We start from the raw sequence: 19,799 nt of genomic DNA, 5'->3' as shown, positions 1-19,799 counted from the left end.
AAACGGAAAGAAACAGTTAATTTGACTTGAGACGTACTAAAGGCAAAAAACTAAAACTTTGGCAAATAAAAGGACATTTTTAGTTCCCATACCGGGAGTCGAACCCGGGCCGCCTGGGTGAAAACCAGGAATCCTAACCGCTAGACCATATGGGAACCACTGAAAGTATTTGTCTCTTATTCATATATATATCCTCTGTGTCAGCCTGTCGTCAGCTCATCCACACGCCTGCGCACTTCAGGCTTTGCGTGCACTTGTAGCATTTCGGCCTGACTGCGGCTGCGCGAGCCCGGCTCCGCCTCCGCAGTGTTTGTCAGCACATCCGGGCGTCTCTTGAAGGGAGGGATTCTTACTCCCGAAAGCGCCCTCTAGAACCCGAGCGAGGGTGGGTGACGAGGCGCTTGTAAGCGCCTTGGACCTTGAGCGCCCTCGAAGCCTAGTTTCAAACAGTAAATGAAGGAGGGCTATTGCTTGACCTTCGTTGTCAACTGACGTCTAAAACAAAAGACTTCTCTCCCCGGGGCCACTCCCCTCCCCGGTGTTCACCTTCGCTCATTTTGGCTTGAGAATCTCTGAAATGCAAACTTTGTGTTGGGGGAGGGATGCCCTTTTCCCCTCCAGTCACACTGTTTCCATTTGAGTGCTTCAATTAAGCTTTTCACAAACAAAGGTAGGGTGCCCCCTCTCCAAATTTCCTCCAATCCAACCAGAAAATTTGCCCTACTGCGATTTCACTTTCATGCATTGGAGAAGGAAATGGCAAGCCACTCCAGTGTTCTTGCCTGGAGAATCCCAGGGACGGGGGAGCCTGGTGGGCTGCCCTCTCTGGGGTCGAACAGAGTCGGACACGACTGAAGCAACTTAGCAGCAGCGATTCAAGTATATTTTTATTAAAGGCTCAAGAATTAAAACACTGTGGTACCTGTGTCTTAACTTCCATTAAGATCAATGAAAAAAATGGAAATGCCAAAATATGGTAGGGGTATACAACACTGGGATTAATCGAAAGAAGAGGGTGGCGTTTCAAATCAGCGCTAAGGATGGTCCACTGTATGAACTATGGTAGAAAAGAAGAAGTTGAGTGCAGGACTCACCCTATACTTCACTTGAATACAAAAGTTCTTGAGGAAAACCCTGGAGAATTCTATTATCCCATCAACTGCAATCCCAAAGCCAGAAATCATAAAATAGCTACCTGATAATTTCAACTGTTCTAAGAAACTTGATTTAAACACAAGAGCTGAGAGAGCTTTCACCTTACTCATTACACTATTCAACTGTTCTGTGCAGTTTAATGCAATGTGTTTTATAATAAAAAGTTAAAAGAAAAAACAACAACCCACCATAAGTGAAGTTAAAACACAAAAACTGGGAAAAAAGATACAGCTCATAAACAAAAAACTAACATCCCCCATAAGCTCCTAGAAACTGCTAAAAATATCAACAAGCCCATAGAAAAATGAAGCCAGGACACAGAGTTTCTGGCCCCTCAACAAATTAAAAGACTCATTCTTGAAAGGCAGTCTTTTAAAAACCTGAATGGTCTTTTGAAAGAGTTCCCTTGAAAATTTAGGTCAGATCCTTTTTACTTTCTGGCTTAAAACCTGCTAAGCATTTCCCATCTACTCAAGATACGTGTGTTTTTCTATCAACGCAGAATCATTCTGTCCTGATCTGTGTAGCTATGTATGTTTTTTGCCCCCCATCAAAGTCAGTTTTAAGGATCTGGAGAAACTGAAGCACCTACTTCTTGTCCTTCCCTTCCACTAGCTGTGTAGTATTTCATCCAGTAATGAAAAACCACAGCTAATTGATGCGTGAAGTTGTTATTGTTCAATAATATGAACTAACCTAACGGCTTTGTGACTGCTCCACATGAATGTGTCCTGGGACAATGTGAGTTTACCAGTGGTTTCACAGTAGTAACCTTGAACATTATGCAGTTTGCCTCTTCAGACTTTCCCACCTAACAAAGTTGGAAACATGCAGACCAGAGAAGTATTAAGGAGCAGGAGCTAGTTGGGGTGGCGGGCAATCTGTGAAGGAGGAAGGGCTGATAAGGGAGCCACATCGAAGAATAGCTGTTCCCACTGCCTTGCTTCTGTGGTGACAGGTCAGGGAGCCCTGGGTTCTAGCTGCTTGAGTTTCTCCTGGAGTTCCTGGAGCTGGCTTTGACCCCAGGTGATGCGGCTCTGAAGGCTGGCCATGTCCGCAGCCAGCTGCAGACCTAGAGGACGAGAAGAGATTGTCACTGTGGTATTTATGGTGCCACATGTCTCAAGGGGCTCTGGACACCCTCAGGCCACTGTGGCCTTCAAACTATTCCTAAAACATTCCAGGTACAGCTGGCATTGACTCCTTGAGAACCTCACTGGACTCATACTCTCAAGTTCTTCAGGTCATTGCTAAAATGTCACCTCCCCCTCAAATTTCCTTGACCCTCTTATAGCACCCACCACGAACTAAAAATTCACAGATTATAACATAGTCTCTGTCCTTATCATTCCTTCTTTTCTCCATTATCACAGGCCCTCACTACTCTTGCCCTCTCTCCTTCTACTTGTTTTCTCTGCCCCCAAGAGTGGTCCACTTTCTGGATCCACACCTATGTTGCTTCCACTTGATACCTCTCCTGGAATAGCTGCTGGGAAGTCCTCTGGGCCCTCCACACCACCCAGTCCACTGGCCAGTCCTGTCTTCTGCCATACTGTCTGGTCACACTGATCATTCCCTCCAGATAACACTTTACCCTCCTGATGTTGCTTCTGCCCCACTCCTTAGTCTTCTTGACTGGCCTCTTCCCTTCTTTTCCCCTTACTTCCTGTTCACATTCCTGGGACCTCTGCTGACCTCATCCCATTTCAACTTTAATGCCGTGGCTGTGTCAGCGAAACCAGTGTTATGCAGTGAGCTCTCAAATCTCTCTCTCCAGTCCAGGCCTCTTCCAAACTCCAGATACATGTACCCAACCATCCACTCAAAATCTCCACCATACCAGGAACATACCCCACATCACTCCTGACTCTACCTCAGCTGCTGCTCTGTGGCCCTCCCGCCTCACCTTCTCAGGCATTCTGACTACAGACTGGGCGCATCCTTCACTGCTCTCCTTCCCTTACTCCTGAATTGATCTATCAGTAAATCCTGTGGTTTCCTCAAAAAAACATGCAGTTCCACCCCCCCAACCCCCCCACTTATCCTGTCTTCCATTGTCCACACCACCTCCACTCTTGCCCACTGGCCTCCTCTCTGCCATATCAGATGTAACATCACCTCAGAGATCTGCCCTGGCTGGTCCCTGGCACCTAGAACACTGTTCCCCCAGATCACCAACAAAGGTCTTTCCTTCATCTCTTCAGAGGCCTTTCCAGGCTACCAAATACATAACAGCTCCCCTAGGCTATGCCATCCATTGCACTCTCTCTACCTTATTTTTTCGTAGCAACTTTCATTGCCTGGTATTTTATTTAGGGCCTACTTATTTGTTTTCATGCATGTTGTTTTTCTGCACTCAATAAAGATCCCATGAGGGTGTTATACCTTTTGTTTCCTGCTGTATCCCCAGCACCTCCTATGAACCTGAACTCTGCCAACAGCCAATAAATGTTTTTTTTTTTTTTTAAATAGTAGGTGTGCAACAAGTCTGAAATGGAGAAAACCTGCAAAGCCTTTTGCAGACTAATCCCAAGCCTGGCATTAGCACTCACGGTAGATAGGTCCCTTTCAGGGTCACTCACCCTCCCGGAAGCTGGCTTGAGCTTGTCGCAGACTGTGAGGAACCAGGATTCCAAACCATTTCAAAGGGTTCTGGGGAGCTGGGGAGGAGTCTGGCTCTGGGGTCCTTGGGAGACCCTTGCGCCTGCGCAGAGCTGAAGAAAGAAAGGCTAGGGGTCTTGTTATTAATACCTGGCCGTCTTCTTGGCGACAATGTTAAACTCGATCTAAGCTCAAGATCCCAGAAAATACCAACTGTTGTAAAATTCGTTTTATGTTTCGGAAAACACCTTATTACAAGGAACTACCCTTCCCCTTGTGTCTGTCCACTCTTTTTTACTGACTGTCATAAAACCAGCAAATGACCCCCCTTGTTTTCCTGTGAAAAAGGTACACAGACTTCTGCCATTTTGCCTGAATCTGCTGAAAAGCCAGACACACCCTTCAACTCCCCATTGTCTCATGAATGATTAACTGGGATTAGACATTTGTCCCCCTTAAACTAGCTAGACACAGAAATAAACATCTTCTGTTCAGCTGAGACTTCCTCTGACTGCAAAACAATTCTAACGGTAAGGGACCTCGCCCATAACTTTCTATTCCCCCTATAAATCTAAGGCAAAAATACCTCTCTGCTGAGATATTCTGATCTTCAAAATTGGGGCGCGCTCTATCGCAACAGCCTAAATAAAATCATCTCCTCAGACGTCCCATGCATTTTGTCTTTTATATGGGAAGGGACCCTACGGGAAGAAGAGGGGGAGCTCACCTGCCTCGCGGGATCCCACCTCCTCTGGAGTCTGGGTGCCGGCCCTCACCATCCAGAACTTCTGGAGTCCGTCCTGAGCCTCGCTACAGAACGAGAAGGGAGATTGGACCTTTGGCGGCCCCGGCCCGGCCCTCTGCCCGCCCACCCGCTGCAGCATGCAAGGCTCCTCACCTGGTGCCGACGCGGACCTGGGGCTCCATGTGGGACGCATACTGCAGGGGCCCTACTGACTTGGCACCCATGGCATAGCGCGCTTTGGAGAGCGAGAGCCAGCCCTGGGAAGAGAGAAGAGAGAGGTGAAACAAAGTAACTTCCGTGCGCCGCCCAGCCCGCCTCCCGCCCGAAGCTCCCACCTCCTCCACCCGGGCGTTTAGCGCCTGCCGCTTCGCCTCCAGTTGCTCCAGGTCTCCGAGGAGCTGCAGGAGAACAAAGTCCACCTCGGCCCGCAGATCCCGAGAAGCCATCTGCTTCGCAGAGTCGAGAGCCGGCTCCTGACAGGTCGCCCAATCAGTGTCCGCAGTCCTAGCAGGACAGCCAATAGGCGTGCGAGGCCCGCCCTCTCGGGGGCGTTCCCAGTCGTGGGTGGATTGTGGCTGGCTGCTTTGCGCTTTTCAGGATCAGCGCGGCCTCAGAGCTGCGACCCTGGAAGTGATAACCGTCGTCAGGCAAGCATCCGAAGGGCACCAGCCACCCGGACAGTCGGCAAGAGCTGTGGGTATCTCCGAATCACTTCTGGAAGCGGCCGCGATTTAAACGTAGGGTTGTCGGGGTGGCGATGAAACGAGGCGTCCATTTTAGAGGGGCGGCTTTAATTTCAGAATGGGCGGGTAGGCGATCATCTGGTCAATCGCTGTACAGCTTTTACAGCTGCTGGAGCTACAGTTATGATTATTTTAGGGACTCCTCACCTTCAAACGAACATTCACCTCCTCGCCGTAGGTAGTGAAGCCGGGCTGTCGCCTTTATTAACTGCCGGTCTAAGTCACGTGACAGCACCTTGCCTCCCTATCCTACCTATTGGTTGCTTCAGTGAGCACGCGCTTCAATCTGGCCAATCGCTTTGCTACTCCCACCTTCTGTTCGCCATTTTAACTTCGGGCATTGTAGGAATCAGCGGAATCCAGTGAGGTCTCTACCGACTTTTGGTTAAGGGCGGAAGCGAGGACCGCGGAGGCGAGGACTGCGTTGCGCAAGCGGTATCCAAAGATTCTCCTGGACCCACGTGGAAGTTGCCCTCAGGATGGTAGGAGGGATGTTTTAAACTCCTGTTTTGGAGGTCGGGGGCTAGTGGAGGCTGGGGTTGTGGCCGGTGGGGTCGGGGCGTATGTTTCTGGAGCCTGCTTTGCTTGGAGAAAACGGGTCGTCTGAATGGGCCCGCTCTTCCCCAGCTGCGCCGCGAGGCCCGCCTTCGCCGCGAATACCTGTACCGCAAGGCACGAGAGGAGGCTGAGCGAACGGCCCAGGAGAGGAAGGACAAGGTTCGGCGCGCGCTTGAGGGTACGTGTGTCCCCCGCTTTCCGATCTTTTCTAGAGACCTTAGTTTTAAAACCCAACGGGAAACAGGCCCCAAAGCTGTAAAAGGCGTTTAATTAGCATTTACTTGTGTTAGAGTGGTGAGTATTTTTTCACGTATTTACTGGTCATTTCCCTTAACTGTTCGATCTTCTTCATGGTTTGCAAATATTCCTTTCAAGATCGTATGAATTACTTGTCATTTATGTTACAGTATCCATATTTTACAGCTTGCTTATTAATTTTATTTACAGTGTCTTTGTTGTTTAGTCGCTAAGTTGCAGTGTCTAGGCCTTTCCAGATTTAAACATTTCACGTGGTCCTATACATATTTCCCCTGCATCGTTTCTGTTCTTGCTACTTGTTGTCACTACAAGGTAATATCTGATTGTCCTTTACTGCTGTTACAAGTCCCTTGTGTTTGAAAACTGTTAATTCGTGTAGAACTTAGTTTTATTTGCGTTGTAAATTAGGAATTTAACTTTGCAATATTTTGCCCACTTTCCATTTGCACTACTGTTAAAAGTCTGTCACACGTGCCTGATTGGAAATGCTTTATTTATATGTATCTTGTTGGTTCTTGTGTTGGTGGAGCTCTGTTTCCTGATAGTACATCAACTCAGTACCTCCGTTTTAAATTCACTTTGATGGTCTTAGGTTTTAGACATGTAAAGTATGTGTATGTATATTTATGTCAAGCATAATGTAATACAGAGCTTCTCAGCGCTAGTGGTAAAAGAATCTACCCTGCTGATGCAAGAGGTGTGGGTTCGAACCCGGAGGAGGAAATGGCAACCCACTCCAGTATCCTTGCCTGGAAAATTACAGGGACAGAGGAACCTGGCGGACTGCTGCCCATGGATCCCGTAGAGAGTCTGTTGGGACTGAGCTCCTGATGTAATGACCTATCTGCTCACATTAAGAAATGAAAATGATAAATATATTGAAGTTTAGAAATATTTCCCCCGACCTAGAGAACCACAGTATTAAATATTGATTAAAAATAAGCCATTTCCTTCCTCTTCTTTTTTTCCTGTATCATGCTTGTTTGTAATATTAAATCATATTGGTTGATTTTAGGTAGTATTAGGTTTTGTGTATTCTTTTGCCACATTATGTTTTTGTTTGGCATCGTTACTAAGATCCATTGAGTGTAGGTGGGGCTCCTGCAGGTAAATATTCCACAGGGTCTTCATCCAATTCCCTGTGGGGGGTGGACAGCTTATTTTTAGTTTGCGTCAGCCCTGCTGCTGTGAACACTGTCTTCAGTATGCAAGAGTTTGTCCAGGGTATGTTAGAGAGAAGTGCGGGGTTCAAGGACATGCTCCAAAGTGGGCACGGCCACACAGCCCAGCCCTTCTGCCAAATCTAGCTTTAGTTCACAGAGGGAACCTCTGACCCAGAGCACGATGAATGATTTTAATATCAGAGGGTTTGAGGGTTTCTGATCCACCTTCATATAGAATGAGTAGTTTCCATTTATTTTTTTAACATTGTTAATTTTTTTTCTGACTACAAAGGGAATGCATACTTGTGGTTAGATATTTTAGAAAACTCTCAAGTCTTGACACTCAGGACCCACAGTAAATGAAATCACCTATAAACACTCTTAACAAGGTGGCATATAGCCAAAAAATAATTGTTTCATTACCACCTCCACCTCTAATTAAATATCAGCTCTCTGCTCAGAAAGGAGTAAAGGGGTGTTTTCCTATCAAGTTTGTACAGTGTTGTAAAAACTGAAGGTTCTATGCATGTCTCTCTCAACCTCTCTGTCTTCCCCCTGCAGAGAACCGCCTGATTCCCACCGAGTTACGCAGGGAAGCTCTGGCCTTACAGGGGTCCCTGGAGTTTGATGATGCCGGCGGTGAAGGTGACCTTCCCGGACTCTATGGGCCAGCTTCTCTTCCTGCACTTGAGCCCACTAAGTTCCGTGTCATTCCTGAGACACCTTGAAGAAAGGCTGTGAAGCTCCTGATCCTGAAATGGTCTTCCAGGCACCCTTGTGGCTGTGCACAGATGACACCTCAGGGGCCCTCTCACTGAGTGCTCCCAATTCTGTTTACATGGCACAGTATTACCCCACTTTGTACTTTGTTTTGTCTGTTAATTGGCCCTCTCACTAGGAATGTAGGTTCTGCTGGGACAGAACAGTGTCATTTTATTCGTGTTCTCAGCTACCAGGACTTCATTGGTATCCAGATGTTTGATTCATTCCGTTATTCAACAAATATGAAAGGAATCACAGCATAAATATTTGTTGTGAGGTAAAGGAGTCTGTTACTATGGGCCTTAACAGAATCTGGACTTGCGCTAACATGGCAGCTACTTGTTCCGTGTGATTACCGGAGCTTAAATGAACTAAAATCAAATAGATTCAGTTCCCCAATCACACTTGTGCTTGTAGCCAGTTTGGCCAGGGGCCACCCTGTTGCCCAGAGCAGATACAGAGCATTTCCATTCTTGAAGGTATTGTCAGACAGTGTTCTGGGTGGATTTGGCCACCACACGTTAGCATTTCACTTCCCTCGGCAATATTGTGTTCTCGTGCCTCATGCTCCAAACAGGTGTGACCAACCACATAGATGATGAGTATCGTTGGGCAGGGGTTGAGGATCCCAAGGTCATGATTACTACCTCCCGAGATCCCAGTTCCCGCCTTAAGATGTTTGCAAAGGTATGACGACAGGCGTGAGTGGGAGGTGTTCAGACACTCGGAGCCCCATCCTAACCAGAGGGAGTTCACATGCAGGAGCTGAAGTTGGTGTTCCCTGGTGCCCAGCGCATGAACCGTGGCCGGCATGAGGTAGGAGCTCTGGTGCGAGCCTGCAAAGCCAATGGGGTCACTGACCTGCTGGTTGTCCACGAGCATCGAGGCACACCCGGTAAGGCTGGTGGGAGGGAGCTCGGTGCTGCGAGGGTGGCTGGGTAGGAGCAGAGGGTCTCTAACGGCTTGTGTGGCCCTGCCAGTGGGGCTCATTGTCAGCCACCTGCCCTTTGGCCCAACTGCATACTTCACACTGTGCAACGTAGTCATGAGGCATGACATCCCTGACCTGGGCACTGCATCAGAGGCCAAACCTCATCTCATCATGCATGGTTTCTCCTCCCGCCTGGGTAAGCGGGTGAGTCTGCGGCCATGGGCTGGGGGCTGAGGGCTGGGGGCTGGGGGGTGCTAGGCCAGGCATTTTAGGCTTTTCTTCCTGCTGCCCTAGGTCTCTGACATACTCCGCTACCTGTTCCCTGTGCCCAAAGATGACAGCCACCGGGTTATCACCTTCGCCAACCAGGACGACTACATCTCCTTCCGGTAGGTCTGTTGGCTGGGCTCAAGTGATGTCCCCACCTTTATGTCCCTGTACTGTTTGTTGTTTATCCTGCAGCTGCTCCCTGCCTCCGCTCAACCCTGCCCTGTCCCCTTTGCCCCAGGCACCATGTATACAAGAAGACCAACCACCGCAATGTGGAGCTGACCGAGGTTGGGCCGCGCTTTGAGCTGAAGTGTGAGTTTGGGGCTTTCTCCTACATCTGGTGGTGGGCAGTGCTGGATATGTAGGTGACTATATCTCATCCCCTTCCCCCAGTGTACATGATCCGCCTGGGCACGCTGGAACAGGAGGCCACTGCAGACGTGGAGTGGCGCTGGCACCCCTACACCAACACCGCACACAAGAGAGTCTTCCTGAGTGCTGAGTAGCCCACTCACTAATGAGGATGTGGACCTGGACCTGGGAGGTGGGGAGAGGTCAGATAAAATCTAGTTGCTGTAGCACTGTGTTTACCTCTTAAGTGGTCAGGGCAGGTCTGTCGGGTTGAGTGTGAAAGGTGTGGGGGTCTCCTCAGGTGCGGACCTGGCAGCTCTGGGACGTCCTCAGGCCCGGTAGTGACATTGTGTGTAGGACAAGGCAGACCTGATGCAGTGACTAGCTCCTGTGCTGTTGGGAGGGTTTGCTGCTACCCTGGGAGATCTGGTGCTGCTGTTAGTGGCCGTGTACATTCATCATCTGGGAATGGGAATAAAAGTGTGAGCACAGAAGTCTCACAGCAGAGGGTCGCCCTGGGGACCAGCTTTCAGCCAGGGCAGGCAGAAAATAAACAAGATGTAAACCATGTATTCATTTCATTGTGGTCGCCTTTGAGTGTAATTCAAGTTCTTCAGAGAACCCAGTGCACTTGGGTTCACAAGCAGGGGGAAGCTTTATGTGGCCATCTTTCCCTTTAAGGATCTCTTTAGAATCTCCCTAGATTACCGAGGATCTCTCTTAAGTTATCAAGGATGTCTGGTATGTGAATTCACCACTTTTTGCTGGGCACAGACTCAACTTGTTTCCTGTTTTAACAACCACAAACATTGCTTCAGGAACACTGAACATAATGTCTGTGCATATTTATGCAAGTATATCTGATGAGTAAACTGCTGCAAGTGGAACTGTGTCTTGAAAATGATTATAGATGCTGCTGAATTGTCCTCTAAAAGGCTGTCTCTTCCAGCCACCGTCAGTAGATCTGAGTGTTTCCTGTGTCCTTGTCATAACTGGGGACTGTCAGACTTGGTCAAGCTCTAGGTGCAAAATTGTTCCTCAACTGAATGTATTTTTAAAATTATAACAGATGCTAGTGTTAGTTGCTCAGTCATGTCTGACTCTTTGCAACCCCATGGACCGTAGCCCACTTGGCTCCTCTGTCCATGGGATTCTCCAGGCAAGAATACTGGAGAGGATAGCCATGCCCTCCTCCAGGGGATATTCCTGAGCCAAGGAATTGAACCCGGGTGTGCTGCATTGCAGGCGGCTTCTTTACCATCTAATCCACTAGGGAATCTCGTAATAGATGTCATAAATATTCAAATATTCATTGGCTATATGTGTGTTCTCTGAGATCCGTTAGCTCTTTATAGAAAGTTGTTTACCTCTACGTTGATAGATTGTTTTAAGTCTTTTAATTGTGGAGAATTCCAGAATAAGAGCAAAGAGGACTGTACAGTGAGTCCATGAAGCCCATCTCATTGAACAGTATCCTGGTGGCTCAGAAGTAAAGAATCCGCCTGCCAATGCAGGACACAGGGGAGACGCAGGAGCCACAGGTTTGATCCCTGAGTCAGGAACATCCTCTACAGAAGAAAATGGCAACCCACTCTAATATTCTTGCCTGAGAAATGTCTTGGACCAAGGAACCTGGCCAGCTACAGTCCATGGGGTCGCAAAGGATTTAGTAACTAAACAACAACCCACTTTGTAGCTGCACCCTCTCCCTATATCTACTTCACTTATTTTGAAGCAAATCCCAGATGCATATCATTTCATCCAAAAATATTTCCATATAGCTCTAAAAAATAAGACTCAACAAAAGTAATATAGCACTGTCACACTTAAAAAAATCAATAGTTATTCCAGATTCTACTCTACATATCCAGTTAATGTTCAGTTTTCCCTGATATGGTATGTTCATTTGAACCAGGATACAACTTAGGTGCATTTCATTGCAAATGGTTGACAATTCTCTTGTCCTTTTTAAAACAGCTTTATTGAGATATAATGCATGTCAGCACCATTCATCTGTTTAAAGTATACAGTTAAATATTTTTTAATTATATTCACAGGGTTGTACAGTCATCACCACAATCTAACTTTAGGCCATTTTTGTCCCTTCTAAAGAAACGCCGTGCTCTTTAGCTGTCACTTCCCATTCCTTTCCAATCTTCTCCCAACTCTCAGCACCTTGTAACCACTCATCTACTTTTGGTCTCTATAGACTTGCCTACTCTGGACATTCCATAGGAACTGTGATAGAGAAGAATCTTGTATTCCATTACAAGTTATTCACTAAAGGGATGTTGCCTCCACAAGCTTAAATTATACATAATGGCCCATCTCTGGGAACCTTGCTTCCAGGTAATGAGTGTTAGGCTGAAATACCTTTGTTTAGCTCCAGGAAACATCCTGACCAGGCCCAGCTGTGAGTAATTGCAGGGAGGAAGAAATTAACCCATCCCCTCTGGAGGCGAATGGGAACCAGGAAGTGTTTGACTTTTCTCCCTCCCCTTTTGGTGTAAAGGAGCCTGAATTCAGACACAGGAAAGATGGTTCAAACCCATTATCTTTGTTTGCTGGCTTTCTGAATAAAGTGTATTCCTTGTCTCAGTGACTCATCTCTTGAACCTGCCTGTTGTGCAGCGAGCTTAGTATGAGCTTACACTCGGTAACGGAATGGAATCATACAATTTGTAGTGTTTTGTGACTGGCTTCTGTTGACTAAAGAATAGTCACAACCTGAGCATAATAAGTTATTTTATTTGGTGGGAATGTTTAGGACTTCAAGCCCGGGAAACAGCATCTCAGGTAGCCCTGAGGAACTGTTCTGAAGAGGCTGGAGAGGGAGGCAGGCATATATATAGAAGTTTGAAACAAAGAGGGCAGGCAGTCTGAACATCAAAGGTTATTGTTAATTAAGGAAAACCGGATGTCTCAAGGAATTTAGTGCTCTTCTTTATATGGGAAGATGCAAGTTTCTGGGCTCACTGAACTCTTTCCTTTCATATGCACTTCTGCTATCTGGGACCAAATCTCGCAATCTTGCTTTTTGAGTGTTCACATTTTTAATTCCTCTTTCACTGTAAGGGGTAACAGAAGACTGCTACTTTTGCTTACATCCAGCAACTCCACCCCCACCCCACCCCAGGCTCCTTAGCAATCACTGTGGGGCGGGGTAGCAGGATCTACTGGATCACAGGCATTGTTTTCCCTTTTGGGAGCTCTCATTCACGTTTAGAAGCCTGAAATCACTGATGGCAGTGACATTCTTGCCTACTGATACGGCAGGAAATATTTCACACTTCTCAGTGTTGTTTTCAAAATTTATGTTGTAGTATCTAGTTCATTCCTCTTTGTTGCTAAATAGTATTCTATTATATGTGTATGTAAGGTGACCGAGGCAGTCCGGCAGAGAAAGATACATTATAGGAAGAGAGGAACGGATCTACCTTAGAAACCAGTGCTCTCCCTTTATAGCCAACCTTTCTTATACCCTATCGATGGGAAATTATGCCTCGAAGGGAGGAGTCCTTAGTTAAGCTCACAGCTGGGGTCTTGTGATCTTGAATTCGGAGGGTTCTCACGGTCGGGTGGTCATGTTTCAGTTTTCAGTTCAGTCACTCAGTCATGTCTGACTGCGACCCCATGGACTGCAGCACGCCAGGCCTCCCTGTCCATCCCCAACTCCCAGAGTTTACTCAGACTCATGTCCGTCGAGTCCGTGATGCCATCCAACCATCTCATCCTCTGTCGTCTCCTTCTCCTCAATCTTTTCAATCTTTTCCAGCATCAGGGACTTTTCCAAGAGTCACTTCTTTGCATCAGGTGGGCAAAGTATTGGAGTTTGAGCTTCAGCATCAGTCCTTCCAGTGAATATTCAGGGTTGATTTCCTTTAGGATGGACTAGTTGGATCTCCTTGAAGTCCAAGGGACTCTCAAGAGTTCTCTGACACCACAGTTCAAAAGCATCAATTCTGCGCTCAGCTTCCTTTATAGTCCAACTCTCACATCCATACCTAACTACTGGAAACACCATAGCTTTGACTAGACGGACCTTTGTTGGCAAAGTAATGTCTCTGCTTTTTAATATGCTGTCTAGGTTGGTCATAACTTTTCTTCCAAGGAGCAAGTGTCTTATTTTCATGGCTGCAGTCACCATCTGCAGTGATTTTGGAGCCCCCGAAAATAAAGTCTGTCACTGTTTCCACTGTTTCCCCATCTGTTTGGTATGAAGTGATGGGACCAGATGCCATGATCTTCGTTTTCTGAATGTTGAGCTTAAAGCCAACTTTTTCACTCTCTTCTTTCACTTTCATCAAGAGGCTCTTTAGTTCTTTTTCAGTTTCTGCTATAAGGGTGGTGTCATCTGCATATCTGAGGTTATTGATATTTATCCTAGCAATCTTGATTCCAGTTTGAGCTTCCTCCAGCCCAGTGTTTCTCATGATGTACTCTGCATATAAGTTAATTAGGGTGACAATATACAGCCTTGACATATTCCTTTCCCTATTTGGAACCATTCTTGTTCCATGTCCGGTTCTAACTGTTGCTTCCTGACCTGCATACAGATTTCTTAAGAGGCAGGCCAGGTGTCTGGTATTCCCATCTCTTTAAGGATTTTCCACAGTTTCTTGTGATCCACATAGTCAAAGGCTTTGGCATAGTCAATAAAGCAGAAATAGATGTTTTTCTGGAACTCTCTTGCTTATTTGATGGTCCAGCGGATGTTGGCAATTTGATCTCTGGTTCTTCTTCCTTTTATAAAACTAGCTTCAACGTCTGGAAGTTCATAGTTCACATACTGGCTTGGAGAATTTTGAGCATTACTTTCCTTGCCATGTGAGATGAGTGCAGTTATGCGGTCGTTTGAGCATTCTTCGGTATTGCCTTTCTTTGGGATTGGAATGAAAACTGACCTTTTCCAGTCCTGTGGCCACTGCTGAGTTTTCCAAATTTGTGGGCATATTGAGTGCAGCACTTTCACAGCATCATCTTTTCAGATTTGAAATAGCTCAACTGGAATCCCATCACCTCCACTAGCTTTGTTCGTAGTGACACTTCCTAAGGCCTGCTTGACTTTGCATTCCAGGACGTCTGGCTCTAGGTGAGTGATCATACCATCATGATTATCTGGGTTGTGACAATCTTTTCTTGCCATCTCTTAATATCATTGCTTCTGTTAGGTCCATACCATTTCTGTCCTTTATCAAGCCCATCTTTGCATGAAATGTTCCCTTGGTATCTCTGATTTTCTTGAAGAGATCTCTAGTCTTTCCCATTCTGTTGTTTTCCTCTATTTCTTTGCACTGATCACTGAGGAATGCTTTTTTCTCTCCTTACTGTTCTTTGAAACTCTGCATTCACATGGGTGTATCTCGCCTTTTCTCCTTTGCCTTTTGCTTCTCTTCTTTTCATAGCTGTTTGTAAGGCCTCCTTGGACAGCCATTTTTCTTTTTTGCATTTGTTTTTTTTTTGGAGATGGTCTTGATCCCTGACTCCTGTACGATGTCCCAAACCTCCACAGTTCTTCAGGCACTGTATCAGATCTAATCCCTTGAATCTGTTTGTCACTTCCACTGTATAATTGTAAGGGATTTGATTTAGGTCATACCTGAATGATCTAGTGGTTTTCCCTACTTTCTTCAATTTACGTCTGAATTTGGCAATAAGAAGTTCATGATCTGAGCTACAGTCAGCTCCCAGTCTTCTTTTTGGTGACTGTTTACAGCTTTTCCATCTTTGGCTGCAAAGAATATAATCAATCTGATTTCAGTATTGACCATCTGTTGATGTCCATGGGTAGAGTCTTCTCTTGTGTTGTTGGAAGAGGGTGTTTGCTATGACCAGTGCGTTCAGTTGGCAAAACTCTATAGCCTTTGCCCTGCTTCATTCTATACTCCAAGGCCAAACTTGTCTGTTAATTTTGAGTATCTCTTGACTTCCTACTTTTGCATTCCAGTCTCCTATAATGAAAAGGCAATCTTTTGGGGGTGTTAGTTCTAGAAAGTCTTGTAGGTCTTCACAGAACCATTCAGCGTCAGCTTCTTCAGCATTACTGGTCGGGGCATAAATTTGGATTACTATGATATTGAATGGTGTGTCTTGGAAATGAACAGAGATCATTCTGTCATTTTTGAGATTGCATCCAAGTACTGCGTTTCAGACTCTTTGGTTGACTGTGAGGGCTACTCCATTTCTTCTAAGGGATTCTTGCCCATAGTAGATATTCGTGGTCATCTGAGTTCAGTTTACCCATTCCAGTCCATTTTATTTCACTGATTGCTAAAATGTCGACATTAACTCTTGCCATCTCCTGTTTGACCACTTCCAATTTGCCTTGATTCATGGACCTCACATTCCAGGTTCCTGTGCAGTATTGCTCTTTACAGCATCAGACCTTGCTTCCATCACCAATCACATCCACAACTGGGTATTGTTTTTGCTTTGGCTCCATCCCTTCATTCTTTTTGGAGTTATTTCTCCACTGATCTCCAGTAGCATATTGGGTACCTACCAACCTGGGGAGTTCATCTTTCCGTGTCCTATCGTTTTGCCTTTTCATACTGTTCATGGGGTTCTCAAGGCAAGAATGCTGAAGTGTTTTGCCATTCCCTTCTCCAGTAGACCACGTTTTGTCAGAACTCTCCACCATGATCCATCGGTCTTGGGTGGCCCTACACAGCATGGCTCATAGTTTCTTTGAGGTAGACAAGGCTGTGATCCATGTGATCAGATTGGTTAGTTTTTTGTGATTGTGGTTTTCAGTCTGTCTGCACTCAAATAGAAAAGGGTAAGAGGCTTATGCAAGCTTTCTAATGGGAGAGATTGATGAGGGAGAAACTGGGTCTTGTTCTGATGGGCAGGGCCATGCTCAGTAAATCTTTAATCCAATTTTCTGTTGATGGGTGGAGCTGTGTTCCCTCCCCTGTTATTTACCTGGGGCCAAACTATGGTGGAGGCCCACCAGGCCCCTCCATCCATGGAATTTTCTAGGCAAGAGTACTGGAGTGGGTTGCCATTTCCTTCTCCAGGGATCTTCCCAACTCAGGAATCGAACCCGGGTCTCCCACATTGCGGGCAGACGCTTTACCGTCTGAGCCACCAGGGAATCCAGTGAAGATAATGGTGACCTCTTTCAAAAGGCCCCCAGTGTGTTCTGCTACATTCAGTGCCCCCAACCCTGCAGCAGGCCACCACTGACCCACACCTCCTCTGGAGACTCCTGGACACTCACAGGCAAGTCTGGGTCAGTCTCTTGTGGGGTCATTGCTCCTTTTTCCTGGGTCCTGGTATGCACGAGGTTCTGTTTGTGCCCTCCAAGAGTCTATTTCGAAGGCCTTTGTAAGTCCTGGCAGCACTATGGTGGGGTTAATGGCGACCTCCTCCAAGAGGGCTTATGCCATACCCAGGTCTGCTGCACCCAGAGCCCCTGCCCCTGCGGCAGTCCACTGCTGACCCATACCTCCACTGGAGATACTCAAACACAGATACTCACCCCATGTTCAAGGTCGGAGAAGCCCCAGCAAGACAGTAGGCTCGAGCAGCAGCTTCGTGGCACTGGAGCAGCTGTGAGGAGATACCCCAAGTCCAAGGGCTGAGAAGCCCCAGCAAGACGGTAGGAGAGGCGAGTTCATGCTTAGAATCAAACCCCAAACTTGCCAGAGATGCTCAGAGGGCTCAAATCAACCTCGTGTGTGCCAGGACCAGAGACCCTATAGAGACTGGTGGCCATGTAGTCTTGAGACACTGGCACCAGCAGGGAAAAACAGGATATTGCTTTAAGGAAAAAACAGTCCGCCACCAGGGCATTGTGGTCACTGTGACTTCATCTCCTTTGTCAGGTCACCTACAATGGGCCATTTTTTTTAACAATACGCCATGAGCCCCTTGTGGACCCTAACGGTGTACACCATATTTTCTTTATCCATCAGTTTATGAAATTTGGTTTCTCACTTTGGGGCTGTTTTGAATAATGCTGCTATGAGCATTTGTGTTCTCTTTAACTTTTTTCTTTGTAATTTATTCAGTTAGGAAATTGGTTTGTCTTGTAGAGTTTCCAGAGTCTGGAATAAAAGCCCTCACAAAGGCAGTTAGCACCAGTCACTGGTGAATGCAAACTGGCATTTATAACTGGAGTGAGTGGCATTTTTCTGTTTGCCAAATGGCAGAGTTGTAGATGGGCCAATAGGTAAGCCCACCCAACCAAAGGTTCTTAACAGAGTAGAGCAGTGGGAGAGTTTTTTCAAATTTCTTCTTCCCTCTTGTGGCCTAGTTAAAAAAGGAAGTTGGAGAAGAACTTTTCAGTAGGGATTTCAGTAGTCTCAGACTGTCTCCTCACAAGCTTTCTAGGTGAAGGTGGTGTCTCCTGTTTACGATTTCCCCTTTGTAACAACAGCCTAGGCTGGGCTCTGCATAGTATTGTGAAAGCTTCCCTGATCACCTTCCAGCACCCTGTCCACTTGGCTCTGTTGCTGGCCTCTGAGCTGGCAAGCAGGCGGCAGACTGGCATGTGGGTGTTGGAGTGCCCAGGACCTGCAGGACAGTGCCAGCTGCTCCCACTGCTTGCCTCCAGGAGTGTGTACAAGAGGACCAGCAGCAGCAGTGAGTCCCATTGCAAGAACACAGCTTGCAGTTCTCTGGGATAATGGAGAGGGGTGAGCCGTGGCTGCTGGAGGAGGTCTTGGTGGTCTTCCCACCTCCCACACCCAATGCCTGAGCTGAGTGGAGGGCAAGCCAGAAGAATCTGGATGTTGAAGAGACATGGAGGGGTGGCCAGTGTCAGGATAGCAGTCTGCTTAACTAGAGGAGGACATAGAGTGGGGCGGGGAGGAGGGTATGGAGTTGTGGTTGAATGTGCAGCCAGAAACAGTGAACCATGGTGGAAGCATGGCAGGTGGACTGAAGTCTCAGCCACTCTGTTCACAGGCCAGATAGGCAGATAGATCCCTAAACAGGCAGACAGACACACAAACCTCTGGTAAGACAGACTTCTAGATAAAATCCCACGCAAAGACAGACTACATAGCAGGACAGCCAAACAAATGGACAGATTCGTAGACATTTGGGAAGATGACCAGCCAGGCATCCAGAGAGACCTGTGTCCAGACACGACACCCCTCCCACCCTGCTTCCAGCCAACCGAAAGACAGAATCCCTCAAGAATAGACGAAGCGCCACAACTGGACACAGAGACAGTCAGTGGAAAGACAGCCTACTACCCAGTCAGCTATCCAGCCAGACCTTTGGCTTGACAGACTTAACTCTGCCAGTAAGAAAGACCCCAGCCTATCAGAAAGGTGCTCAGGATAGACAGATGTCCCCTAAACCAGGGGGACAGATAGACACCCCATCCTGTTGGACAAACACACCCCCAGTCCCTAGTGGAACAGAGATTCCCCCAACTACCCAGAACCCATTTGCTGCATTAGCTGCCCTGCCTCCGGGTCACCACCACAGATATGCAGGGCTCACTGAGCCTCAGTGTTGTCTCTGCACTCCAGGTCACCAGTTTCCAGTGACTACTGACAACCGATGACATTCACTGCTAGCAGGGTTCAGAAAGCCCTCTTGTGATCTGCAGTGGATATTCCCCCTTTACTCTGGTGTCCACTATCCCCAAATGATTGCTATTAGTGTCCATGATTACTCAGGGGCTCAAGCGTCTCTGTGACTCCTCCAGTGGACCTCCATATTTTCTCAAAGTTCAGTGATGCTTCTTTATCCCACCACCCTGAGTCCAACAACTGAATCTTGAGACCATCCAAGAAATCTCAGTGATTACACTGACATTCACTATCCAGCCCTGGTTAGGGGTCCTCAGTGAACTTGCCTGACTGTTTTGACCCCTCAATTACTTAGTAAACACTCTAAGTCCCAATGGTTCCCTGGTTACTTTCAGTCTGTCACTGACCTCCCAGTAACTGCCACTGAGATCTAGTGCCAGTCTCCGTGAACATCCAAGGAACTCTCACTGGCCTGCAGTGAACTCACTGACAATGTCAATCCTCGGTGGTCACTACTGACCTCCATCCCTACTGACCTGCTTTTTGCCTTCTCAGTCACTTAAACTGGGATTGGCAACCTACAGCCTGCAGCCCACCAAAGAAAAAAAACTGACACATGAAATTAAAATTTAAAGTCCACAAATAAAGTTTGGAATACAGCCATGCTCATCCCTTTACATATGGCCTACTGGTTGCTTTCACCCTGCCTGTCAAAGTTGAGTGGCTGGGACAAGAACCAGAGACCTGAGTCCTTTAAGAAAGTTTGCCTGT

At 47.0% G+C, this 19,799-nt stretch overlaps 2 protein-coding genes and 1 non-coding gene across 4 annotated transcripts; 1 reads left to right on the top strand and 2 right to left on the bottom strand.

Moving 5' to 3' along the window:
* Nucleotides 1–83: 83 nt before the first annotated feature.
* TRNAE-UUC (transfer RNA glutamic acid (anticodon UUC)) lies at nucleotides 84–155 on the bottom strand. The gene has a single exon. It is a non-coding gene; the product is annotated as a tRNA-Glu (tRNA).
* A 712-nt stretch (nucleotides 156–867) lies between these two features.
* Nucleotides 868–5,487, bottom strand: CCDC115 (coiled-coil domain containing 115). Of its 2 annotated transcripts, XM_014481656.2 has the most exons (6): nucleotides 5,392–5,487; nucleotides 4,837–5,125; nucleotides 4,655–4,758; nucleotides 4,484–4,566; nucleotides 3,738–3,884; nucleotides 868–2,227 (listed from the first exon to the last, which is right to left on the bottom strand). In XM_014481656.2, exons 2-6 carry the CDS (start codon nucleotides 4,945–4,947, stop codon nucleotides 2,115–2,117), a joined length of 558 nt encoding a protein of 185 aa, XP_014337142.1. In that variant the 5' UTR covers nucleotides 4,948–5,125; nucleotides 5,392–5,487; the 3' UTR covers nucleotides 868–2,114. The 2 variants fall into 2 exon arrangements, with proteins under 2 accessions (XP_014337142.1, XP_005888642.1); XM_005888580.3 differs by lacking the exon at nucleotides 5,392–5,487 and having other exon boundaries at nucleotides 3,738–3,869; nucleotides 4,837–5,086.
* IMP4 (IMP U3 small nucleolar ribonucleoprotein 4) lies at nucleotides 5,107–10,107 on the top strand. Its single transcript, XM_070360044.1, has 10 exons — nucleotides 5,107–5,418; nucleotides 5,635–5,726; nucleotides 5,872–5,980; nucleotides 7,785–7,868; nucleotides 8,563–8,672; nucleotides 8,748–8,880; nucleotides 8,966–9,120; nucleotides 9,211–9,305; nucleotides 9,425–9,498; nucleotides 9,580–10,107. The coding sequence occupies exons 1-10, from the start codon at nucleotides 5,259–5,261 to the stop codon at nucleotides 9,690–9,692; spliced, it is 1,125 nt and encodes a 374-aa protein (XP_070216145.1). The 5' UTR covers nucleotides 5,107–5,258; the 3' UTR covers nucleotides 9,693–10,107.
* The last annotated feature ends 9,692 nt before the right edge of the window (nucleotides 10,108–19,799 follow it).

This window comes from Bos mutus, chromosome 2 (assembly GCF_027580195.1).
Source record: "Bos mutus isolate GX-2022 chromosome 2, NWIPB_WYAK_1.1, whole genome shotgun sequence".
NCBI classification, from domain to species: Eukaryota; Metazoa; Chordata; class Mammalia; order Artiodactyla; family Bovidae; genus Bos; species Bos mutus.
This window is presented reverse-complemented; position numbering and strand designations above follow the sequence as displayed.

Bases quoted from the DNA above. Each gene is read 5' to 3' on its own strand.
- CCDC115 (XM_014481656.2), bottom strand. From the start codon at position 4,947: ATGGCTTCTCGGGATCTGCGGGCCGAGGTGGACTTTGTTCTCCTGCAG. The intron at 4,759-4,836 runs GTGGGAGCTTCG...CTCTCTTCCCAG, and splicing joins TAAACGCCCGGGTGGAGGAG to GGCTGGCTCTCGCTCTCCAA. The intron at 4,567-4,654 runs GTGAGGAGCCTT...CTCGTTCTGTAG, and splicing joins CAGGTCCGCGTCGGCACCAG to CGAGGCTCAGGACGGACTCC.
- IMP4 (XM_070360044.1), top strand. From the start codon at position 5,259: ATGAAACGAGGCGTCCATTTTAGAGGGGCGGCTTTAATTTCAGAATGG. The intron at 8,881-8,965 runs GTAAGGCTGGTG...TGGCCCTGCCAG, and splicing joins CGAGCATCGAGGCACACCCG to TGGGGCTCATTGTCAGCCAC. The intron at 9,499-9,579 runs GTGAGTTTGGGG...CCCTTCCCCCAG, and splicing joins GCCGCGCTTTGAGCTGAAGT to TGTACATGATCCGCCTGGGC.